Source organism: Lygodium microphyllum, chromosome 9, assembly GCF_053477565.2.
Source record: "Lygodium microphyllum isolate KBCC chromosome 9, Lygodium_microphyllum_v1.1.10, whole genome shotgun sequence".
NCBI classification, from domain to species: domain Eukaryota; kingdom Viridiplantae; phylum Streptophyta; class Polypodiopsida; order Schizaeales; family Lygodiaceae; genus Lygodium; species Lygodium microphyllum.
Window position 1 is genome coordinate 120,437,511 of NC_141143.1, and position 18,938 is coordinate 120,456,448.

An 18,938-nucleotide genomic window follows, 5' to 3' on the forward strand; every position below is an offset into this window, starting at 1 on the left:
TTTATGCTCAAGCAAAAAAAGATTGCAATATAAAAGATGTCATCTTGAGAGACACATGTGGTGATAGAGAGAAAAAAATCAATGCTAGGATCAGTAAGGAGCATTGCAAATAGTATCTCTAGAAATCAAATTGAACCCTCGTTTATTGACCTAGGATATTGCATCTAGCAAATTGCCAATGACACTATCCATCTAGACACCCAACACCCTTATAAACCCAATGCAAACCACTACGCATGTTTATAGTTATCATGTTATAGGTTAGTATTGTGGGATACCTGTATTAAGCACTTTGCTACCAAATATAGTGTGTCCATGCTTATATACGATTATTAGCCACAACTATTAATTGCTTCTAAACTCAAGGGAGTAAAACATATTGAGCAATTGTTATATACTCCTCTCTTTCTCCTTCTCTATGTCCCTTCTCCCTCTATTTATTTTCCAAGATTTTTTATTCTTTTCTCTTCCTCTCTACCTCTCTCTGTCTTTCCCTATCTTCATCTCTACTCTCTTTCCCCTCCTCATCTTTACTCTCCCTCTCTCTTTTTTCCAAAATTTTTAATTTTTTCCTAACCTCTGCCCCTCTCTCTCTCTTTGCCTATGATTTTTATATTCCTCTCTATCTCTCTTTCACTTCATCTCTTTTTTCCAAAATTTCAAAAGTTTTTTTTCATAAACCTGTCTACCCGTCTCTCTCTTTCCCTATCTTCATCTCTACTCTTTCTCTCTCCTTTTTCCATAATTGTTTTTATTTTTTCCTTAACCTCCCCATTCCCCTCTCTCTTTCCCTATGATTTTTATATCCCTCTCTATCTCTTTCTCTCCCCTTTGTCTTTCCTTCTCTTCCCTTGTCTCTCTTTTTGTTAATACAAAAAATGATTAATTTTCTCTCACCCTCTTCCCTTCCATCTCTCTCTCCTCCCCTCCCTCTCTTTCCCTCTTCATAGGCTCTCTTTCATTACTTCCATAACCCTCTTTCTCTCTCTATCTTAATCTCATTTCCCCTCTCTCCTTCTCTCCCTCACTCTTATACACACAATACACAAAGAAAAGAAAGGGCTTACCTCTCCCTCTCCTCTTTCATTACTTCAATAATCCTCTCTCTCTCTCTCTCTCTCTCTCTCTCTTTCTCTCTCTTAGCATGAGTGCTCCCTTAAAGCCTACCTTCATTTTGGTATTATTCTTGTCCTTTGCAATCTTCCTCCTCCTTTTCTCCTTCAAAGCCTCCTTCTCTCCCTCTCTTCCACACACACACACACACACACACACACACACACTCTCTCTCTCTCTCTCTCTCTCTCTCTCTCTCTCAAATCATAGTTAAATTTTGCCATGGACTAGTCTTGGTTTTTTTAAAACAGTCACATGTTGCTATTGTCTTCATCATAAGCATTGCTATCACTACAAGGGACTGGGGCAATAGCGACGCCGATTAGCGACGGCGTTTATCGGCGTCGCTATTGGCGTCGCTATATGCGTCGCTATTTGCGTCGCTATATGCGTCGCTATTTGCGTCGCATTTGCGACGCAAATAGCGACGCATATAGCGACGCCGCAGGAAAAAAAGCGCGGCCGAAACCAGAGCGCCGTTTTCATTTTGTTTTCTTCGCCTTTTGAGAGCGAGAGCGAGGGAGAGAGCCAAGGCTTTGTGAAAGAAGAGGAGGAAGAGACTTGTTGCCGCCGCCGCCGCCGCCGCCACCGCCACCGTCGTTGTTCGGGAAGGAGAGGAGGAGCCCTCGTTGCAAAGAGAAGCCGCCCACGCTCGCCATATCTCATTGGTGAGTCTCCCTCTCTCTTTCTTTTACTTGTTGAAGGTTTAAATCGTTCTCTTTTGTTTATTTAGGATAGGAAAAGAAAGAGAAGGAGAGGGAGAGGGAGAGAGAGGGAGAGAAAGAGAGGGAGAGGGAGAGAAAGAGAGTGAGAGTGCATTCTCTCTCTCTCTCTCTCTCCCTTTTGCTTGTTTAATGTTTAAATTACTTTCTTCTTTGCTTGTTTAGGAGAGGAAACGAGAGAGTAAGAGAGAAAGAGAGGGAGAGGGAGAGGGAAAGGGAAAGAAAGAGAAAGAGAAATAGAGGGAGAGGGAGAGGGAGGGGGAGGAAATAGGAGAGGGAGAGAAAGAAAAAGAGAGGGAGAAGGAGGGAGAGTGCATTCTCTCTCTCCCTCCCTCTCCCTTTTGCTTGTTTAATGTTTGAATCACTTTATTTTTTTCTTGTTTAGGAGAGGAAATGAGAGAGAAAGAGAGTGAGAGGGATAGGAAGGGGAAGGAAATGAGAGAGGGATAGAAAGAGAAAGAGAGGGAGAGTGCATTGTATCTCTCCCTCTCCCTTTTGCTTGGAGGATGTTTAAATCACTTTATTTTTTGCTTGTTTAGGAAATGAGAGAGAAAGAGAGATAGAGAGGGAGAGGGAGAGGGAGAGGGAGAGGGAGGGGGAGGGGAAGGAAATGAGAGAGGGAGAGAAAGAGGGAGGGGGAGGGAGAGGGAGCGAGGGAGTGAGGGAGAGGGAGAGGGAGAAAGAGGGAGAAAGAGGGAGAGGGAGGAGGAGGGAGGAAATGAGAGAGGGAGAGAAAGAGAACGAGAGGGTGAGGGAGAGGGTGAGAGAAAGAGAGGGAGAGGGTGAGGGAGAGGGAGAGGGAGAGGGAAGGGAATGAAATTTAAGATAATATACGTATCGATAATGGTATGCAATGTGCTTTGCATACGGCCACGTACTTCATCAAAATTAACCCAAAATTATTGTTATAGAAGTGGAGATCCCTTAAATTGAGTATAGGATAATTTCTCTCAGGTCTTATGACTATGAGTAGAATTGATTGAAATAAATTTTATTACTATAGTTGTAAAATTTCATAGATGGCGCGCATTAATTTTAAAATGGATTACTTATACTCAAAGCCGAGATATAACAAAAAATTATCTACCGGGACAAACAAATCGTTGAGCATGATACAAGGCCGAGATATAACATCAGAAAATCTCTCGACTACTATATACAATGCAAGGTTTATGGTCAACTTGCAAGTTGACGTACATCTCCAAAAAGCTATCCATTTAAGCCTCGTTTGCTGTAATGTAGATAAGATGGCAAACGAAGAAGGTCCTATTGTTCAAGACCGCGAGTCGTATCTTAATCAGCGTGTCCCATGTCCTTGCTCTCAATGCAAGTTGGCAATTAGACGAAAACGCCGATTGTCTATAGAACACGTACGACGATTTGGCGAGTTTCAACCTGAGATTATTGATCAGGCGATTGCAGATTTTCAGCAAACGGTATTTTCAAGTTAGCATTTTTCATGCATTGTACTCTCAAGCTAATTGAAAACCATACACAATAAGATTGGGTCTTGTTGGCAAATTTTGTGTCCAGGGGGGTGATGTCTCGACCCAAGGGGGAGTGCACCCTTTGCGGCCAATTAGAAGAGTTCGTGGACGTGAGATGGATGGATGGCAGGAGCCAATAGACCACTCGCAAGGCCCATCTATATCGTCAATGCCAGAGGAGACAGACAACCTTCCCGACTTGCCTACAATCTTGGAGCCTGAGATGGAGGCAATGATCGATGCATTGATTCCCATGGATGTTGAGACATCTGACCCGCTTAGAGAGGAAGCATCCATACCATTATATGATGGGTGCCGAGTATCTCGGTTGAAGACATTGCTTGCACTCTTAAGTGTGCAAGCGAAATACGGTTGGAGCGATACGAGTGTGACTGAGTTATTCAGGTACCTTGCATACAGACTTCATTGTTTTTTTTTTTAACAGTATTATTGTAAATATGGATGGATTTTTCAAGGTGTTTTATGATGTTTTCAGGTTATTGAAATATCATATATTGCCACCTGCAAACACCATGCCTGAGTCTCGTGATGATGCATGACATGTTTTACGGAAGCTTGGCATGGACTACAATAACATCCATGCATGTATCAACGACTGCATATTGTTTCGAGATGAATACGAGACTATGGAGACATGTCCAAAGTGTGGTGCTCACAGGTATCGACAGGACTTGCAAGGGCAGACCATCCCTCAAAAAGTCCTCAGACACTTTCCGCTCATCCCCCGTATAAACCACATGTTTCGCACGTCTGCCATGGCAAGCTTGACAACGTGGCATGTGCAGAATAGGTCTACGGATGGAGTGCAACGAATATCAGCAGATTCGCGCGCATGGAGCCACATTGACTCTACCTTCCCAGGCTTTGCGCGAGAGCCAAGGAATCTTCGGCTCGGTCTCGCCATGGATGGTGTGAACCCATTCGGTCTGCGCTCGACTTCTTACAGTGTGTGGCCTATAGTGCTTGTCAACTACAACATTCCTCCATGGCTTTCTACGAAGAAAGGACATCTCATCCTTAGCTTGCTCGTCCCGGGCCGCTACAAAGTAAAAAATATGGACGTGTATCTTCGTCCATTAGTCGATGAGCTTAAGATTTTGTGGGAGGAGGGGGTCACGGTGCAAGATATGAGCAGGCGCGATGGTCGGCGGTCAGCCAACATTCGAGCCATTCTCATGTGGACGATGCATGACTTTCCGGGATTGGGAGAGTGCTCAGGTGAGCAGACCTTTGTTCACGCCGGTAATATCTATATTTTATTTCATTCAATCAAGTATTCACTAGGTCGTGGATCGCCTTGCAGGTCTCGTTACCTCAGGTTATCATGCATGTCCATTGTGTGGGCCACAGTTAGACTCCCGAAGGTCACGAACCATGAAGAAGATGGTATATCAAGGACACGCCACTTTCTTGCCGGAGGATCATGAACTCAGGGAAGGTTTTCTTGGACGACCTCCAGCACGTATGAACGCTGCAAGCTGGTACGAGCTGAAAATGGTAAACCCGGAATCACATCCAAATGGAATGCGACGGTTCTCAGTTTTCTACGAGTTGCCATATTGGACCCACTTACAGGTCAACCACTTGTTGGATCCCATGCATATTTTCAAAAATGTGGGCAGCTTGCTATGGGACCACATCACAGGAAAGAGAGACACTATAGGGTCACGAATGGATTTAAAGGAGGTAGGTAAGATGGAGGCGCTTTGGCCGCAGTCGAGTGCTGAAGGGGGAGTGCAGCTTCCTCGCGCTCCCTGGGTTTTGTCTACCAAAGAAGAGCGCATTGTGAAGCAAGTAATCAAGTCTATCCGCACTCCGACGGGTATGATGCGTTCTCTCAGGTCCGCATTTTCTAAAGATGACCAAATGTCTGGGCTAAAATCCCATGATTGGCATAAGATATGTCAGGTTTGTGAACAGAATGGATTTTAATAAGCGTGGACATTTTGAAATTTGAAAAGTGACCATTATTCTTAATGCTTTCTCATTTGTGGCAGTTTGTCCTACCGATCGCGATCGCGGGATGCCTAACTCCAGAAATTCGCGGGGCCATTTACAAGCTGTCGACTTTGGTGCAATGGATCTCACAGAAAGAGATTAAGACGTCCTCTATTGAATCCGCAAGGCGGGGAGCAGTTGAGACGGTCTGTCTCTTTGAGAAATACCTGCCCACTAGCATGCTCACGATACAAGTTCACCTTCTTGTGCATCTTGTGGACGAAGTGGAGATTGCCGGACCTGTCCATACGCGATGGATGTTCTTCCTGGAGCGCTTCATGAAAACCCTGAAAGGCTTTGTGCGACAACGAGCTCGTCCGGAAGGTAGCATGGCGGAGGGTTGGTTGGTGTCAGAGGCATTAGTGCATATCTCACAATGGCTACCAACGGTGGAACCAGACAATGAAATGCTATGGACGCTCAAGGACGATGACAGGCTGACTGGAGATGTGGTGGTTGGAAATGGGGTAGAAAAAAGAATGGATGCCTCAATGGAAGAGAAAGTGAATCGCTTTTGTATGTTGCACCATGCCTCCATGGAGACGTGGCTCGCCAAGTACCAGATTGCAAGGCAAGATCGAGAGGAAGCGCGAGCTGAATTCCGACGCAGTACGCGTCACCGACCGATTCGATATCCCGAAGGCATGGAGGAGATGCCGCGGTTTATGTCAACACGATGGTTGCATGGAGCCTTGATCGCAGCATCCAGCGAAGGGGCAGAGGTCTCAATGGAGGAGTGGGAGTTCTCGAGGGGATGTAGTCCAAAGGTAATGAGGGGTTTAGAATGTGTCGTATCTGAATTTGTTTGCTACATCTAATTTGAGTGTTTCAATGTGCAGTACAAAATATATAGTGCAGCGTGGTCGCGCGGACGGCATTTTCGGGTGGAGCGTATTGACAAAATGCGCTCCACAATGGACTGTGGTGTCATGGCAAGGTTTGAGCAAGAGAGCCGGCGACGAGCAACGGATCCGAACACGGTTGTGGATGAGATGGAGTATTTTGGGAATTTGCAAAGTATTATTACGGTGGATTACCGTAGCTTCTCCATGATAATATTCGATGTGCAGTGGTTCAAAGTGGTACTTGGAGGAGCTGGCGCAACGGTTCGACGAGGTCCATCTGGATTTCTCGAAATAGATTCCGAAAAAAAATGGATGGATTTGCGCGACACCTTTGTGTTGCCGGCACATTGTGAACAGGTAATCTTCTAGTCATTTGCTTGCTAATTGTAATACGACATGCTTTATGTCACAATGATTTGAAGACGGTTTGTAAGTGTTTGTGAACAGGTAATCTTCTATCCAAATCCCCGACAACCTCGATGGTGGTATGTTATACCTTCAACTCCTAGAGGTGCGAGAGTATACGATCAAAGCGATGTTCCAGGCATAGATGAAGAATATATGCAAATAGAGGGATCGAAATTACAAGGGGTGGAGGCCACCGCAAGCTTGGAGCCCGCATCGGCTAACAATGATGGAAATACAGAAGTCGTAGAATTTTTTGAGAACGAGGCAGACTCGTTCTTTTGTGGTGACATGTCTATCGACCTTCCAGTGTATGCAGAGTTATGTCAGGAGATTAACATGGGACCATAGAATACTTCATTCTTGGAGAATTGTATTACTCAATTCGTTGTTTAGATCTTCCATAAAGGTAGATAAGATATGCATTTTAAGATGGATTTTTCAAAAATGATTTATATTAATGCGCTTTGTATAGTTTCAATTGATTATTCTAACATTATTTTTTATCTCTGCAGGTATCTTTATTTTCAGGATGAGTCGAGGGATGAGCGATGAGGAGTTTCAGGAGATGATGGCACGTATGTCTCCAGATCAGCTCGCGAGATTCAGAGAGATAGCAGATCAGGAGCTGTCTCGTTCTTCGTCAGGGCGCTCTGCTAGATCAGCTTCAGTGCGATCAGATGCTTCAGCTTCGAGCAGACGATCTCGACGCTCGCGACTTGGGCCAGAGGGAGGGACTGCGACTGCAGGAGGATCAGGGGGGTGCTGCTGTGGAGACACGGACGCGGTGTCTCCGTCTCGTCGTTCAGCTAGAGCTCGGTCACCTCCAGGATTTGTCACACCTGTGGGGACGTCCACTCCAGTTACTCCGGCTTTTGCGCAGCCGTCGGCAGATGTCACGCCTTTTGGTGGCACTCCTTTTGGTGGCACCCCCTCTGGTGGCACTCCTTTTGGTGGCACCCCCTCTGGTGGCACTCCTTTTGGTGGCACCCCCTCTGGTGGCACCCCTTTCAGTGGCACTCCGGGAGAGGGTACCCCCGTCGGTACACCGGATGTTCAGGGGTCTCCTGGATATGCCCAGGAGCGTGGACGGAGATGGGAGAGGGCCCATACGAGGCACACTCCTAGGGATTATGGATACCTAGTGGATGGCAGGTCAGGAGCTATCATCATGAATGATGAGGGGAGGAGGGTGATAGCTCGCATGAGGGAGTTGTGCCAACAAGTTTTTCGGCACAACGTCCTGGATCATTGGAGGAACATACCGGAGGGGAGCAAGGAGTACATAGTAGCATCCTTACATGAGGAGTTCCCGGTGCCAGCCGCAGTGGATAGATTCTCTACGGGCTGGATGATGGATTGCATGCGTGCATACATGTCACATAGACGATCCGACGCACGCAAGGCAATCAAGAGTGGGGCTCCAAAGCCCGAGTGGTTAGATGTAGAGGACTGGCGCCGACTGAGGGAGGAGGCTACAAATTCGCCAGGACGTTGGAGTCAGCAGCGGGAGGCGGCGAGGGCACGAATCGAGGCCGGATCGGTACATCATCTTGGGAGTGGCGGCCACAGGACATATTTGGAGGACTTTGTAAGTTTCTCTTTTGTTTTGCTTATTTGTTTTTTTGAGATATTATTTGTACTGACAATCATATTTCTAACAGTTAGCATTTTGTTTTCTTTGCAGCACTCCATTACAAATCGTGATCCGCAAGGCCTTGAGACTCAATATGCAGAGAGGCACGGTCTCAGATCATTGATCGACCGATTGTACAGACGCGGCGGCCCAGTAAGTCTCTTATCTTTCATGTCCGTAGTTACCATGAGATATTTGAATGCATTATTGTATGGTGGATTGATATGTTGTTTCTTTTTCTGCAGAATCCGTTTGATGCTCCTTTGCAGAGGGACGAGCTTTCGGGGGACGACGATTTGTAGCTCGCCCTCGGATCCTTAGCGCTCACATACCTTTAGTTTTTAGTCGCCCGATCTATGTAGACATTTTCTATGTATTAGTGATATTGTTTTATGATTGTACCAATCGCATTTTATGCGATATCATGTATTTATTTCATCTATCAGTTTTATGATTTCAGTATAGATTCTTTTTGTTTGCAAACGCTTTGTATGCAGCAGTGCAGAAACTATTTTGTATGGCTCTCATACAGCACACAGTGCTATATGTGGCAGGGCAGCTTGCTGCCCTGCCACAAAATTTTTTTTTCCTCTGTTACCGTCGCTATTTGCGTCGCAAATTTACTGCAGGCGTCGCTATTGTCGTCGCTATCAGCGTCGCAAATTCTCTGTAACCGTCGCTATATGCGTCGCTATTTGCGTCGCTATATGCGTCGCATTTGCGACGCATATAGCGACGCAAATAGCGACGCATATAGCGACGCAAATAGCGACGCAAATAGCGACGCATATAGCGACGCAAATAGCGACGATTCCATGGCGTCGTCAATAACGACGCTTTTTGCGACGACGGGGGCAAATTTTGTTGTTTGTATTTTCGTCGCTTTAAACGTCGCTATAAGGTCTATATCTTGTAGTGTATATTAATGAAGCTTATAGCAACAACAATAGAAACACTAATAGTGATGTCAAAAAAAGCACCACTACTGTTTGTTGATATACTCCTAATCCCTTGTAGTGTATGCACACATCACATGTAGAACATACCAAATAATGTGACATTAGAAATTGTAATTATAACACAAATTGTATTTACTTGTAATTGTTTACTGAATAAACATACTTGCTTCTTGAGGAGGTGTAACCTTTTCTTTCAAGAAAGGTTTTGGTTTTGTGGTAACCACCCAATCAAGAATTTACACTCACTATTGTTGGAGCAAGTTTTATTGTCACTTATTGAAACATCCAACAATTTCTATGGTTAATGAGATACAACTTTATTTGATTCTAAAACGTATTCATTAATGCAAGGCCTTCGCAAACTTCCTCAACATATAATTAATCTTTTATTGTTTATGTGGATGTTGATCATGTCAAAATAATGAGTCCATGTGTTTTATATCAATGTGTTGTGCCTATCATTTTGTTTTTCAAATGATCAAGGAGTCTCCTTGGGGAAGACAAGTCTAACAGTAAAAAATGACACGACATGTCAGGGTCCACCTTCATGGATAGAAAATATAACTTTCATGTCTCATACAGGTACGAAACCTTTCAAAGTAGGTGGTGAACTCTAATTTGTGCAAATGCCTAATTGACTTGGTAGGTGGATTATAACATAAATCTCATACCCAACGCTTAGTCATGACATGATTTAGGATGTGAACATCCATCAACAATTAATTAATTGCCATTTGGCTTTCATAAGAAGTGCTTGCCCAACCCAATACAAATTGCATGATTGACAACCATTTTGAATATGATGATAAATGTGCACTTTTAGACAATTGTACATATGGTTAGGTTGCAATCATGATCTTGCAATAAAATGCAGTAATATTCCCTTTTGTAAAGCTCTAACCTTATTAAACATGAGATGATTGTAATAGGCAAGAAGATTTTAAATGCTTTCAAATGTGAATATGGGTATTTAATAAAGTGAAACTTTTGAGCACGTTCCATGATTATGTGCAACCTCATCTTGAGAAAGTTGTCACATGCATTGGTTTTCAAGCTATGTTGAATAAGTCTATATTAAAGATGCCCAAACAAGCACGTTTAAATCTAAAACCCTTCATTTTCTCTATTTTGTTCCAAAGACGATATACATTTCAATCTTGATTAAAAAATTCTACATGGAATGAGAAATTGTCTTATCAATTATGTGGATGGCAAATTGTACACATTAGCTTCTTCCTTAATGAAGAAAGAAAAATGACACATCCTCCATGCAAGGGTTGTTGAGACAATTCACAAAAAAAAAAGAGAAACTAACTAAGTTTCTTGATTGCTTACCAACTTGCTAACTATTTTAACTAGTGTGTGAGAAACACACTCAACATCTACTTGCAAAGGATTTTGTGGAACAATTTAAGTAGAAGCAACATGCATAAAAGTTTATATCTAACTCTCCATTAAAATTGGTTCCAGTCCTTGAAGATACTGTAATTTAAAATGGAGAGGACATTTATCATGGAGTCAATAGACTAGTCTAATGAAATAAAGTTACAAAACAACTTATTTGTGGGAAAATAGAGGTGGGAACATTTGGAAACATCTTCAACTTACATAGATAATGTAACACATTTCATACTAGGGATGCTCTTTAGTAAGATGAACCATAGAAAATAAAAAACAAGTAATAATTAAATTAGATGAAAACCCACAAAGGAAGAAACACAAGAAGTCAAAATGATTGATAATATTATGCATCCTCATCTTGTTAAGGTTTTTGTCATAGTTATGAAGATATACTCACAGGGGAAGATTGAACGATAAATAACAACATAGGATTATTCATTTTCCATTGAGCTCATGACCCATTAATCAGTCTATCGCTTTAAAGAGACACACGCACACACACACACGCATGCATGCACACACACACACACTCTCTCTCTCTCTCTCTCCCCTGTTTGTATCTACATCTCTATCTCTTTCATCCTCTCCCCTCATTGTAGTTAGTAGATGAGGCTATGTAATAGGTTAATAGATGTGTCATTATTTCACTCTCTAACAATTGTGATTATTTAGGGCAAATTAATAGTACTTCTTGAGCCCTTCCAATTTGGTGATGACAATGGATGCATCCCCAAACTTGAAAGATAGCTTAGAATTTCATTTTGAAATGTAATTTTTATAGTAGATGTTTCAATTAGTTACAACATGTATATTTTAGAAGGGTAATACAAGATGTGTGTATTGAAGGGTAGAAACCCTTTGAAAGTTTCAAATTTGACACATTGAAGTTTAATTCTTGACATGGTACCTTGCACATCTAAATTTACAAAGGAAGGCTTGAAGTCATGAATTTGAAAGTATGTTTAATTGGCTTGTGGAACTTTGCATTTCTCAAAAATTTTGGCATAAAAGCCTACTATCTTTTTTCCACACATTTCTCTTTAAATGATCAGATGTGAAGTACTCAACTTTGAATCTTAACTTATCACAATGTTTTTGCACCATTGCCAATAGGTTTGGCTCAAAGATAGCATTATTGGGACAAAAGGGAAGAATGTTGCTAGATACCTTTGAGCTTGGTAGGTAATCGAGAGTGCAATTGTTGTCAAGATTCCATAACAAAGAAATGCTTTATTTTTAAAGGGTAAAACTGATTGTTTGAATTAGTTTATCAAATTTTGTATTTTGGTGCTTGCTCTTTTGAAGGAAAATTGGAAGCTTATAACAACTAAGTTGCAAAGCTCAATAAGAGCTTTATCTCCTTTTTTATAAAGATGTACATACTTAGTTAATATAATTGACTTACATTACCAAAAAAAAAGTGTTGACTGTACCTATGCTCTATAAACTTATCATCATTTTTTAACAATTGAAGATGTGCAAATCTCCCCCCCCCTGAAGATAAGACACACATATGCGAACACCCACAAGGAAGGGTGGCTCCCTTGCATATTAGCTCAAATCGCGAGGCAAAAGCCATTCTCCATGGCTTCTATGCACAAATATGATAGTTTGGGAGCTGAATGAACATCAAAGCTTGAACATACATGAGGACCCAACTAAGGTGTCTGAGTGAGCAATAGCTCGTACTTCTATATACACACCATGTGAACATAGGTGTCCAACCATGCACCTGACAAGGTTTGAATACACAAGCGAAATTGATGATTATGCACCCAAGTCTCAACCGCTAGAGGCGATCACTTCTTTGGTCCAAGTTTTTAAATGATCAGTATGTATCTACGGGACTAAAAATTGTCATTATGTTTGGCTACTTTTTAAAGCCAAAAAAGTAAAAATTCACAAGGTAAAAAAATAAAATTGTATGAAATTCTCTCTCTCTCTCTTTTGTTTTTCCATCCTACCCATCCATCCTTTTTGGGGTGCCCAACAGAGCAAAGGCACACATCAAGGACTTTTCAAGAGCAGCAGTGCTCTCAGACCTTGATGTAGGATGAAAAAAAGGCGACAGGTTCTTATTTTGTGGGCTGGCTGGTGTGGTATTTTTGTTTTTGTACCTTTGGCCAGCCCCTGAAGACATGCAGACAACCAACAAACAATATGCAGTTGGAAGCTTTCCTTTAGCCTTTGCTTTGCGTCGCTTTGCTTGTAGGTACTTTGGGTCCTAAGGAAGAAGAAGAAGAAGAAGGCACAACCGCCTACGGAGGGTTGAAAGGGGGTTGGGCACAGAGAGAGAGAGAGAGAGAGAGAGAGAGAGAGAGATCTTGACCGATTTTAGCAACGAGACAGAAGAAGAAACAGAAATAAGGAAGAAGAATCAGAGGGAAGAAGAAGAACAGGGCGAAGCAGCAGCACAGGGCAACAGAGGGGTTTTGCATTGTAGGAAGGAAAGACAGGGCCTCCTCCACATCTTCTTACATACATGCTGATGCTGCCTGTGCATCCGCAGGTGTATGTGCTCGATCTGCCCTAACCAGCATCCTTTGCACAATTTGCTGTCGGAGCTTTTTGCCCTATGTGGGTTGGCACTTCTTGGCCAGAACCTCATGTGGGTTGTGGCCTCCAAGTAAAAATTGTGGATTTTGGTCAGAGATTCCATACGGTTTTTCACTTTCTGGACATAACCTTGCGGATCCCCCTGTGGCTCTCTGACCTGGTTTTTCCTGCACCATGTACCATCCGCAGTAGCGGATTCGCATTACGAAAGAGCTTTTGTGACACATCATATTCTCCTACCTTGGGCTCTCCGTTACTTGGATGATTCTACGTATTGCAGATGCCACTAGGGGTTACATATCCTCTGATGTACATGACATATTGTGTGGTGGTGATTAGCTGCAGACTGTCTTAGTTCAGGCAGCAAATATGGGTGGTTTATCCGAGAGCGTTCAGCATTGTCAAGTTTGGCATGCAGCCAATGAAGATGGCCTGGGTTGCCTTCCAACAAAAACAGTTGATGGCATTACTGTTAGTAACACCTGCTCTTGGAATGGCGTGGAATTTGGTAAGAGTAGTGAAAACATTGAGGCTAGCAATACGGATACTCTAATGCAAAGTGCTGTTGCCACAGGATTTCATGTAACAACAGGCAGCGACGTGCTTCAATATCTGTGTGCAAATGTGCATTGCGAAAATGGGCTTTCCAAAAGCAAAGTGTCAGATCCATTTCTGAGGCTTTTAAATGTTTCTGAAACACAGGATAAATCTAGGCCAATTCAACATGCAGAGACATACACTGCCCCTGCTCGAAGACACCGAAAAGGGTACAAGCCTTCACGTGTTCCACCTACAGTTGAACCTCTCTCAGTGGATTCCAATGGGTACTCTGAGCATACAGATCTGAAGGAAAAACTCAAGTTACAGTCTAATTCCATGAAAATCTGCGAGAATTTGGCTTGCAAAGCCCTTATCTCCTTAGATGCTTCTTTCTGCAGGCGCTGCTCCTGTTGTCTTTGCAAGCAGTTTGATGATAATAAGGACCCAAGCCTTTGGATTACATGCAATGTGGAAACAGATGGACATGTGAGTTGTGGGTTGTCTTGTCACATAGAATGTGCCTTTAAGGAGCATGTAGCTGGGGTAATAATCAATGGAAGTACTGTTCAACTGGATGGGGGCTATTGCTGTCAGTTTTGTGGTGCAACTACCTCTTTAATTGGGTACACTCTCTTCTCAGGATCTCTCATAATTTGTGGTATTGTATTTGGGCCTTGCTGTTGATTCATTAACAATTGCCTTGTTGGCTGGGTTTAAGAATTTGCGTCTTTACATGTTGCTTTTAACCATGATGCAAGTGAAACATGGCGGAGATTTGATTGTCATTTTACTAGTGAGCTCTGCAATGGAACATGGTGTGTGGGGTCTAGTTTTGATGCTTTGTCAATACTTAAGTTGACTTTGTGGGCTATGTGCAGCTGCTGGAAGAAGCAACTACTAAATGCAAAAGAAGCTCGCAGAGTGGACATTCTTTGCCATCGTTTGTGCTTGAGTTATAGAATACTAGATTGCACGCTTCACTATGAAGAACTTCATGCACCGATCAGCAAGGCTGTAAGACTTCTGGAAGCAGAAATAGGTCCATTGGCTGACAGTGCAAAGCTTGGCGGGCGTGGCATTGTGAACAGGTTGTCATGCAATGCTGAAGTACAAAAGTTAATCAGTTTGGCATTAGAAAAGGTGGATAATGTGTCTTCTGACTCCCATGCCATGAAAGAAACTGTCACACTTAAAGGTATGCTGTGTCTGTATATTCTTCTGCCTTGCTCTTTTGGTGTGGATTTTACCATGACGTTGCATACTTGTCTTTTCACAGAACATGTGAAGGCAGCTTGTAACATGCGCTTTGAGGATGTAACACCTTATTCAATAACTGTGGCTGTTGGCGAGAATGCTATTAATTTTGGCTTTAAACCACTTGGGTATAGATTGTGGCACTGCAAGGGGAGTGAGTCAAGGTATGGATGTACTCCAACCTGCATTATATCTGGCAATGTCAAGAAAGCTGTGGTTTCAGACTTGCTACCTTCCACAGAATATTCATTCAAAGTAGAACCTTTTTCAGAGAAAGGTGATGGGGTACATTGTGAGGGTAAGTGCTGTACTAAGGCTGCAAAATCTCTGGAACAAGATATAGGTTGGTCTTCTTCCTCAATTGTGGTTCCATCAATCACAGACAAGCTACAAAGTGAGACTCGGCTTTGGACAAATCGATCAGGCAGTGAGGAGCACAAAACAAATGCTTGGAAAATGGAATGCCCAATGAAGGACTCGGGGGAAGTTCTGATTGCTGAGGTGAATAATGTTAATGGATCACAGCATCTGTCTGGGCATGAGTTGAAGGAGCCTCTACCAGATGTGCAGCAACTTTCAAGCAGCCAAAACTTAGGTCATAAATGTGGAATCAAAAGGATTCTCAGTTGTGATGCATCAGATCTGCAGGTAAATTCCCGGCCAACTGGTTCACCAGATTTATCTTGTGCTAACAAAACATCCAAGGTAAAGGAATGCCAAGGGGTAGCAAGTCAAGTGGTAGAGTGCATAGCAGTAACACCATCAAGTAGCCCAGAATCTGAACAAGGTGACAAGCACATTGTCACTTTGGAGCCAGGAAGATGCATACAGAGCACGGATCTGCGTGAACAAGATGACAAGCACATTGTCACTTTGGAGCCAGGAAGATGCATACAGAGCACTGATCTGCGTGAAGAGTGCGCGAATGATATTACAGAAAGTTATGTTAACTCCAAGTTTCCTTGCCAAAGCTGGGCTATGCAAATACATAGCAAAGAGATTGGCACTGGATTAAAACCCCAAGCTAGTCTTGTTGGCAAAAGAACAGTTCAAGGCTTAGAAAGAATATGCTCTAATGCCATTAACTGTGGCAGCAATGCTGATTCCTGTAATTTTGATTTGTCTGTGAAGGTGATTCGTTGGTTAGAGTGTGAAGGCCATCTCAAAAAAGATTTTCGAATGAAATTCTTGACGTGGTATAGTCTTAGGGCAAGTGAACATGAGAAAAGAGTTGTTAGTGTTTATATTGATACTTTCCAGGATGATCCAGCAGGCCTGGCAGGTCAACTCATGGATACGTTTGCAGATATTGTTGCTTCAAAAAGGCAGTGTGTAGTGTCAGAGGGCTACTACAGCCTGTGGTAGCTTCTTCTTTTTGTTTATGCTGACCTTTCATTACGTGTAGCTGACACAAGTGTAGAATTTGCTAGGAGAGACATTCATTGCTTCGAAGACATAGAACCCTGCAAAAGCATGAAAATGGGTTTATTGTCTTCCCAAATAGCTGACCCAATTGTCGTCAGCATATTCTTGACGTACTGCTCGAAACTCAAGGCATTCATTCATTAGGGAATTATGTTGTGGGGCTGTCTTGCCACAATGTATATACATTTCCCACTTTTTGGCAGTGGAAAATTCATACATGTTAAAGTTCTGCAAGGAACACACCCACTTGACTTAATGAAAGCTCTCTCTGTGGTGTCACAGCATTGCTATAACAAATTTGTGGGGCCTAACTTTTTTAATGAGTTTCTGAGGTTTTGCATACTAATGTCGTTGGAACATGAATTGAATAATGCCTAGTGCTTGTGTTGGTTTATCTAGTGTTTGGAAACTTTATCATCAGGTTTGCAGCTAGAAATGTTAGGGAATTCTAGTCAATTGTCTTGCTGGATGTTGACGCTGTAATTCTCAATGGGTTCTGGACATTGTCAGCTGTTACTGTCTGCCCTTATTCTGTTGTCATGCGTCTTGTTGGTTGCCTCATGAACTTGATGCTGTCTATCTTACTATTGCAAGTACACGATTTCTGCTGATTGGCTCCAAGGAATGCAATAAGTCTGTGGAAGGCTGTTCTTGCAATGGCTGCTCTGTGTGGTTGTGTGGTGTGTTTGAACAAGGCGGACAGCTTTATCTCATGAAGTGACAATCTTAGTTTTGTACTGTTATACATCTTGTTGGTTGTCTCATGAACTTGATGCTGTCTGTTTTTTTATTGCAAGCATATGATTTCTGCTGATTGGCACCGACTGTTCTTGCAAAGACTCTCTTGTGTGGTTTTATGGTGTGTTTGAACAAGGCCGACAGCTTTATCTCATACAGTGACAACGTTAGATTGTCTTACCAGGTCAATCATTCAAAACTTGTTGCAGATTGGGAAGAAATTTTGGGAGTTTGGGGTGCGTATGGTCTCTCCTTCACAATCTGAGATTATATTTGATGATGACCCCCTTTGATAAGTGCAACCTTATTTTTGATTGATAATTGTGGAACCCATGGTCAAGGGTGGTTTTGATTCGGTTACGCTCCAATTTCAGGTTATCTGTAAAAGTACACTTGCATAATCTGCAGAGGGCATTCACATCATGTTCCCATCTTCAAGTTGAAGCAATTGGGCTGTGTCTAACTGTAATATACTTTTTGCCTTGCAGGGAGCGTTGGTATAAGGTTTCATTAATACACTCGATGGTCAGGCCTTTACTATAACTGTAAGATTCAAGACGCTACGCAACATCATACATTTTCCCACGGAAACACGTACCCAAAAAGTATGATGTCTGTGCACTCTAGGTTTATTGTGTCGGGGCATTAAAGCTAGTTCGATGAGCCCATGTATTCACATCTAGGAGGCTTCTGCATGCACTCACCCTTTTCATTAGGGCGGCTCGTGTGTCTTGCTCATTGTACAATCCCAATGAGGAAAATCCACAGCATGATTTGCCTTTTGCTCTTTGGTCCAACATATCCATCACATTTTTCATTTCCATAATTGAGAGCTATGCCACACTACATGTACCAGATACGTTTCATGCCTTAGAGCTAATTGGATCGGAAGTCTTTTGAAGTAACTTGGATTTTTTAAAAGCTGCTTAATGTCCTCATACATTTTTGTGATGAGGGATTATTTAGAACAGACGGGTTCGCATTCTTTGTTAGTTTTTGGTATTTTTGCATTGTCTTGCTCCCCAAATCTACCATACTTGTGTGCATGGCTAAGTATTGTAGTAATGATATTGCAATAGATCAAAGCCGCATGTGGGTGGCCAATGTTATGGAGTTGCTCTAGTTCTTGACATCTCTCTCAATTCAATAGTTGGTCAGATTGCCTGAGAGGTTTCTTCTCTAGCATGCTTAATGCTGGCAGTGATTGTTCACTTTACCCATTGAGAGTGTCGTTTAGGTCGTGCTTTATAGGCATCTATAGTCACACCATCTATGTGCAGTGGTTGCATAAAGCTCTATGGATCTTTGTTCAATGTTGGGTTTCTTTCGCATTTGCATACATGGAAATGATCTTTCAGGTTTGGGTGACAGATTGGATGTCATGGTCTGATGCTTGAGACGAGACTCTGGAGCTTCCTAGCGCACTGTTGTGTATCCAAATGAGGCTTGACAGTACTACACTGGTTGGTGCTTATTTAAGCCAGTGCGCTCTAGAACATGTATTTATCGTCGGTTTTCCTCGGCCAAATGCCATAATTTCCCAGGTTAGCGTATTCGTCTTGGACATTTCACTAGGCCAAGAGGCAATCATACAAATGAAAGCGGCCCCCCTAAAATCGTAAGGTAAAGCTTTATGAATGAAGAGATCACATGGCCAGCGAACGGAAGGCCTATAGGCAACTAAGAAAACACTCGAAAAGCCCACGGAGGCACTCGAAAAAGCCGCGAAGACAAGTAGAAGAAAACTAGAAGAATATGCTAGAGTCCAAATCCTGAACAATCAGGGTGCTAATGTCGTAGAGTCATGCAGGAACTGGATGACGCAGCTCTCTCTCTCT

The 18,938-nt window shown here is 42.7% G+C and overlaps 1 protein-coding gene across 3 annotated transcripts; it reads left to right on the forward strand.

Annotated features, from left to right (window-relative positions):
• The first annotated feature begins 12,636 nt into the window (after positions 1-12,636).
• Positions 12,637-18,009, forward strand: LOC148031498 (VIN3-like protein 1). Of its 3 annotated transcripts, none has more exons than XR_015691902.1 (4): positions 12,637-14,306; positions 14,562-14,878; positions 14,960-17,336; positions 17,589-18,005. XR_015691902.1 is itself a non-coding variant. In XM_087685014.1 (4 exons), the coding sequence occupies exons 1-4, from the start codon at positions 13,556-13,558 to the stop codon at positions 16,300-16,302; spliced, it is 2,217 nt and encodes a 738-aa protein (XP_087541140.1). In that variant the 5' UTR covers positions 13,520-13,555; the 3' UTR covers positions 16,303-18,009. The 3 variants fall into 3 exon arrangements, 2 of the variants coding, with proteins under 2 accessions (XP_087541139.1, XP_087541140.1); XM_087685014.1 differs by having other exon boundaries at positions 13,520-13,651; positions 13,846-14,306; positions 14,960-18,009; XM_087685013.1 differs by having other exon boundaries at positions 14,960-18,007.
• The last annotated feature ends 929 nt before the right edge of the window (positions 18,010-18,938 follow it).

Excerpts from the sequence above, each read along its gene's own strand:
- LOC148031498 (XM_087685013.1), top strand. The coding sequence starts at position 13,513 with ATGGGTGGTTTATCCGAGAGCGTTCAGCATTGTCAAGTTTGGCATGCA. Across the intron at positions 14,307-14,561 it reads GCAACTACCTCTTTAATTGG|CTGCTGGAAGAAGCAACTAC; the intron begins GTACACTCTCTT and ends GGCTATGTGCAG. Across the intron at positions 14,879-14,959 it reads AGAAACTGTCACACTTAAAG|AACATGTGAAGGCAGCTTGT; the intron begins GTATGCTGTGTC and ends GTCTTTTCACAG.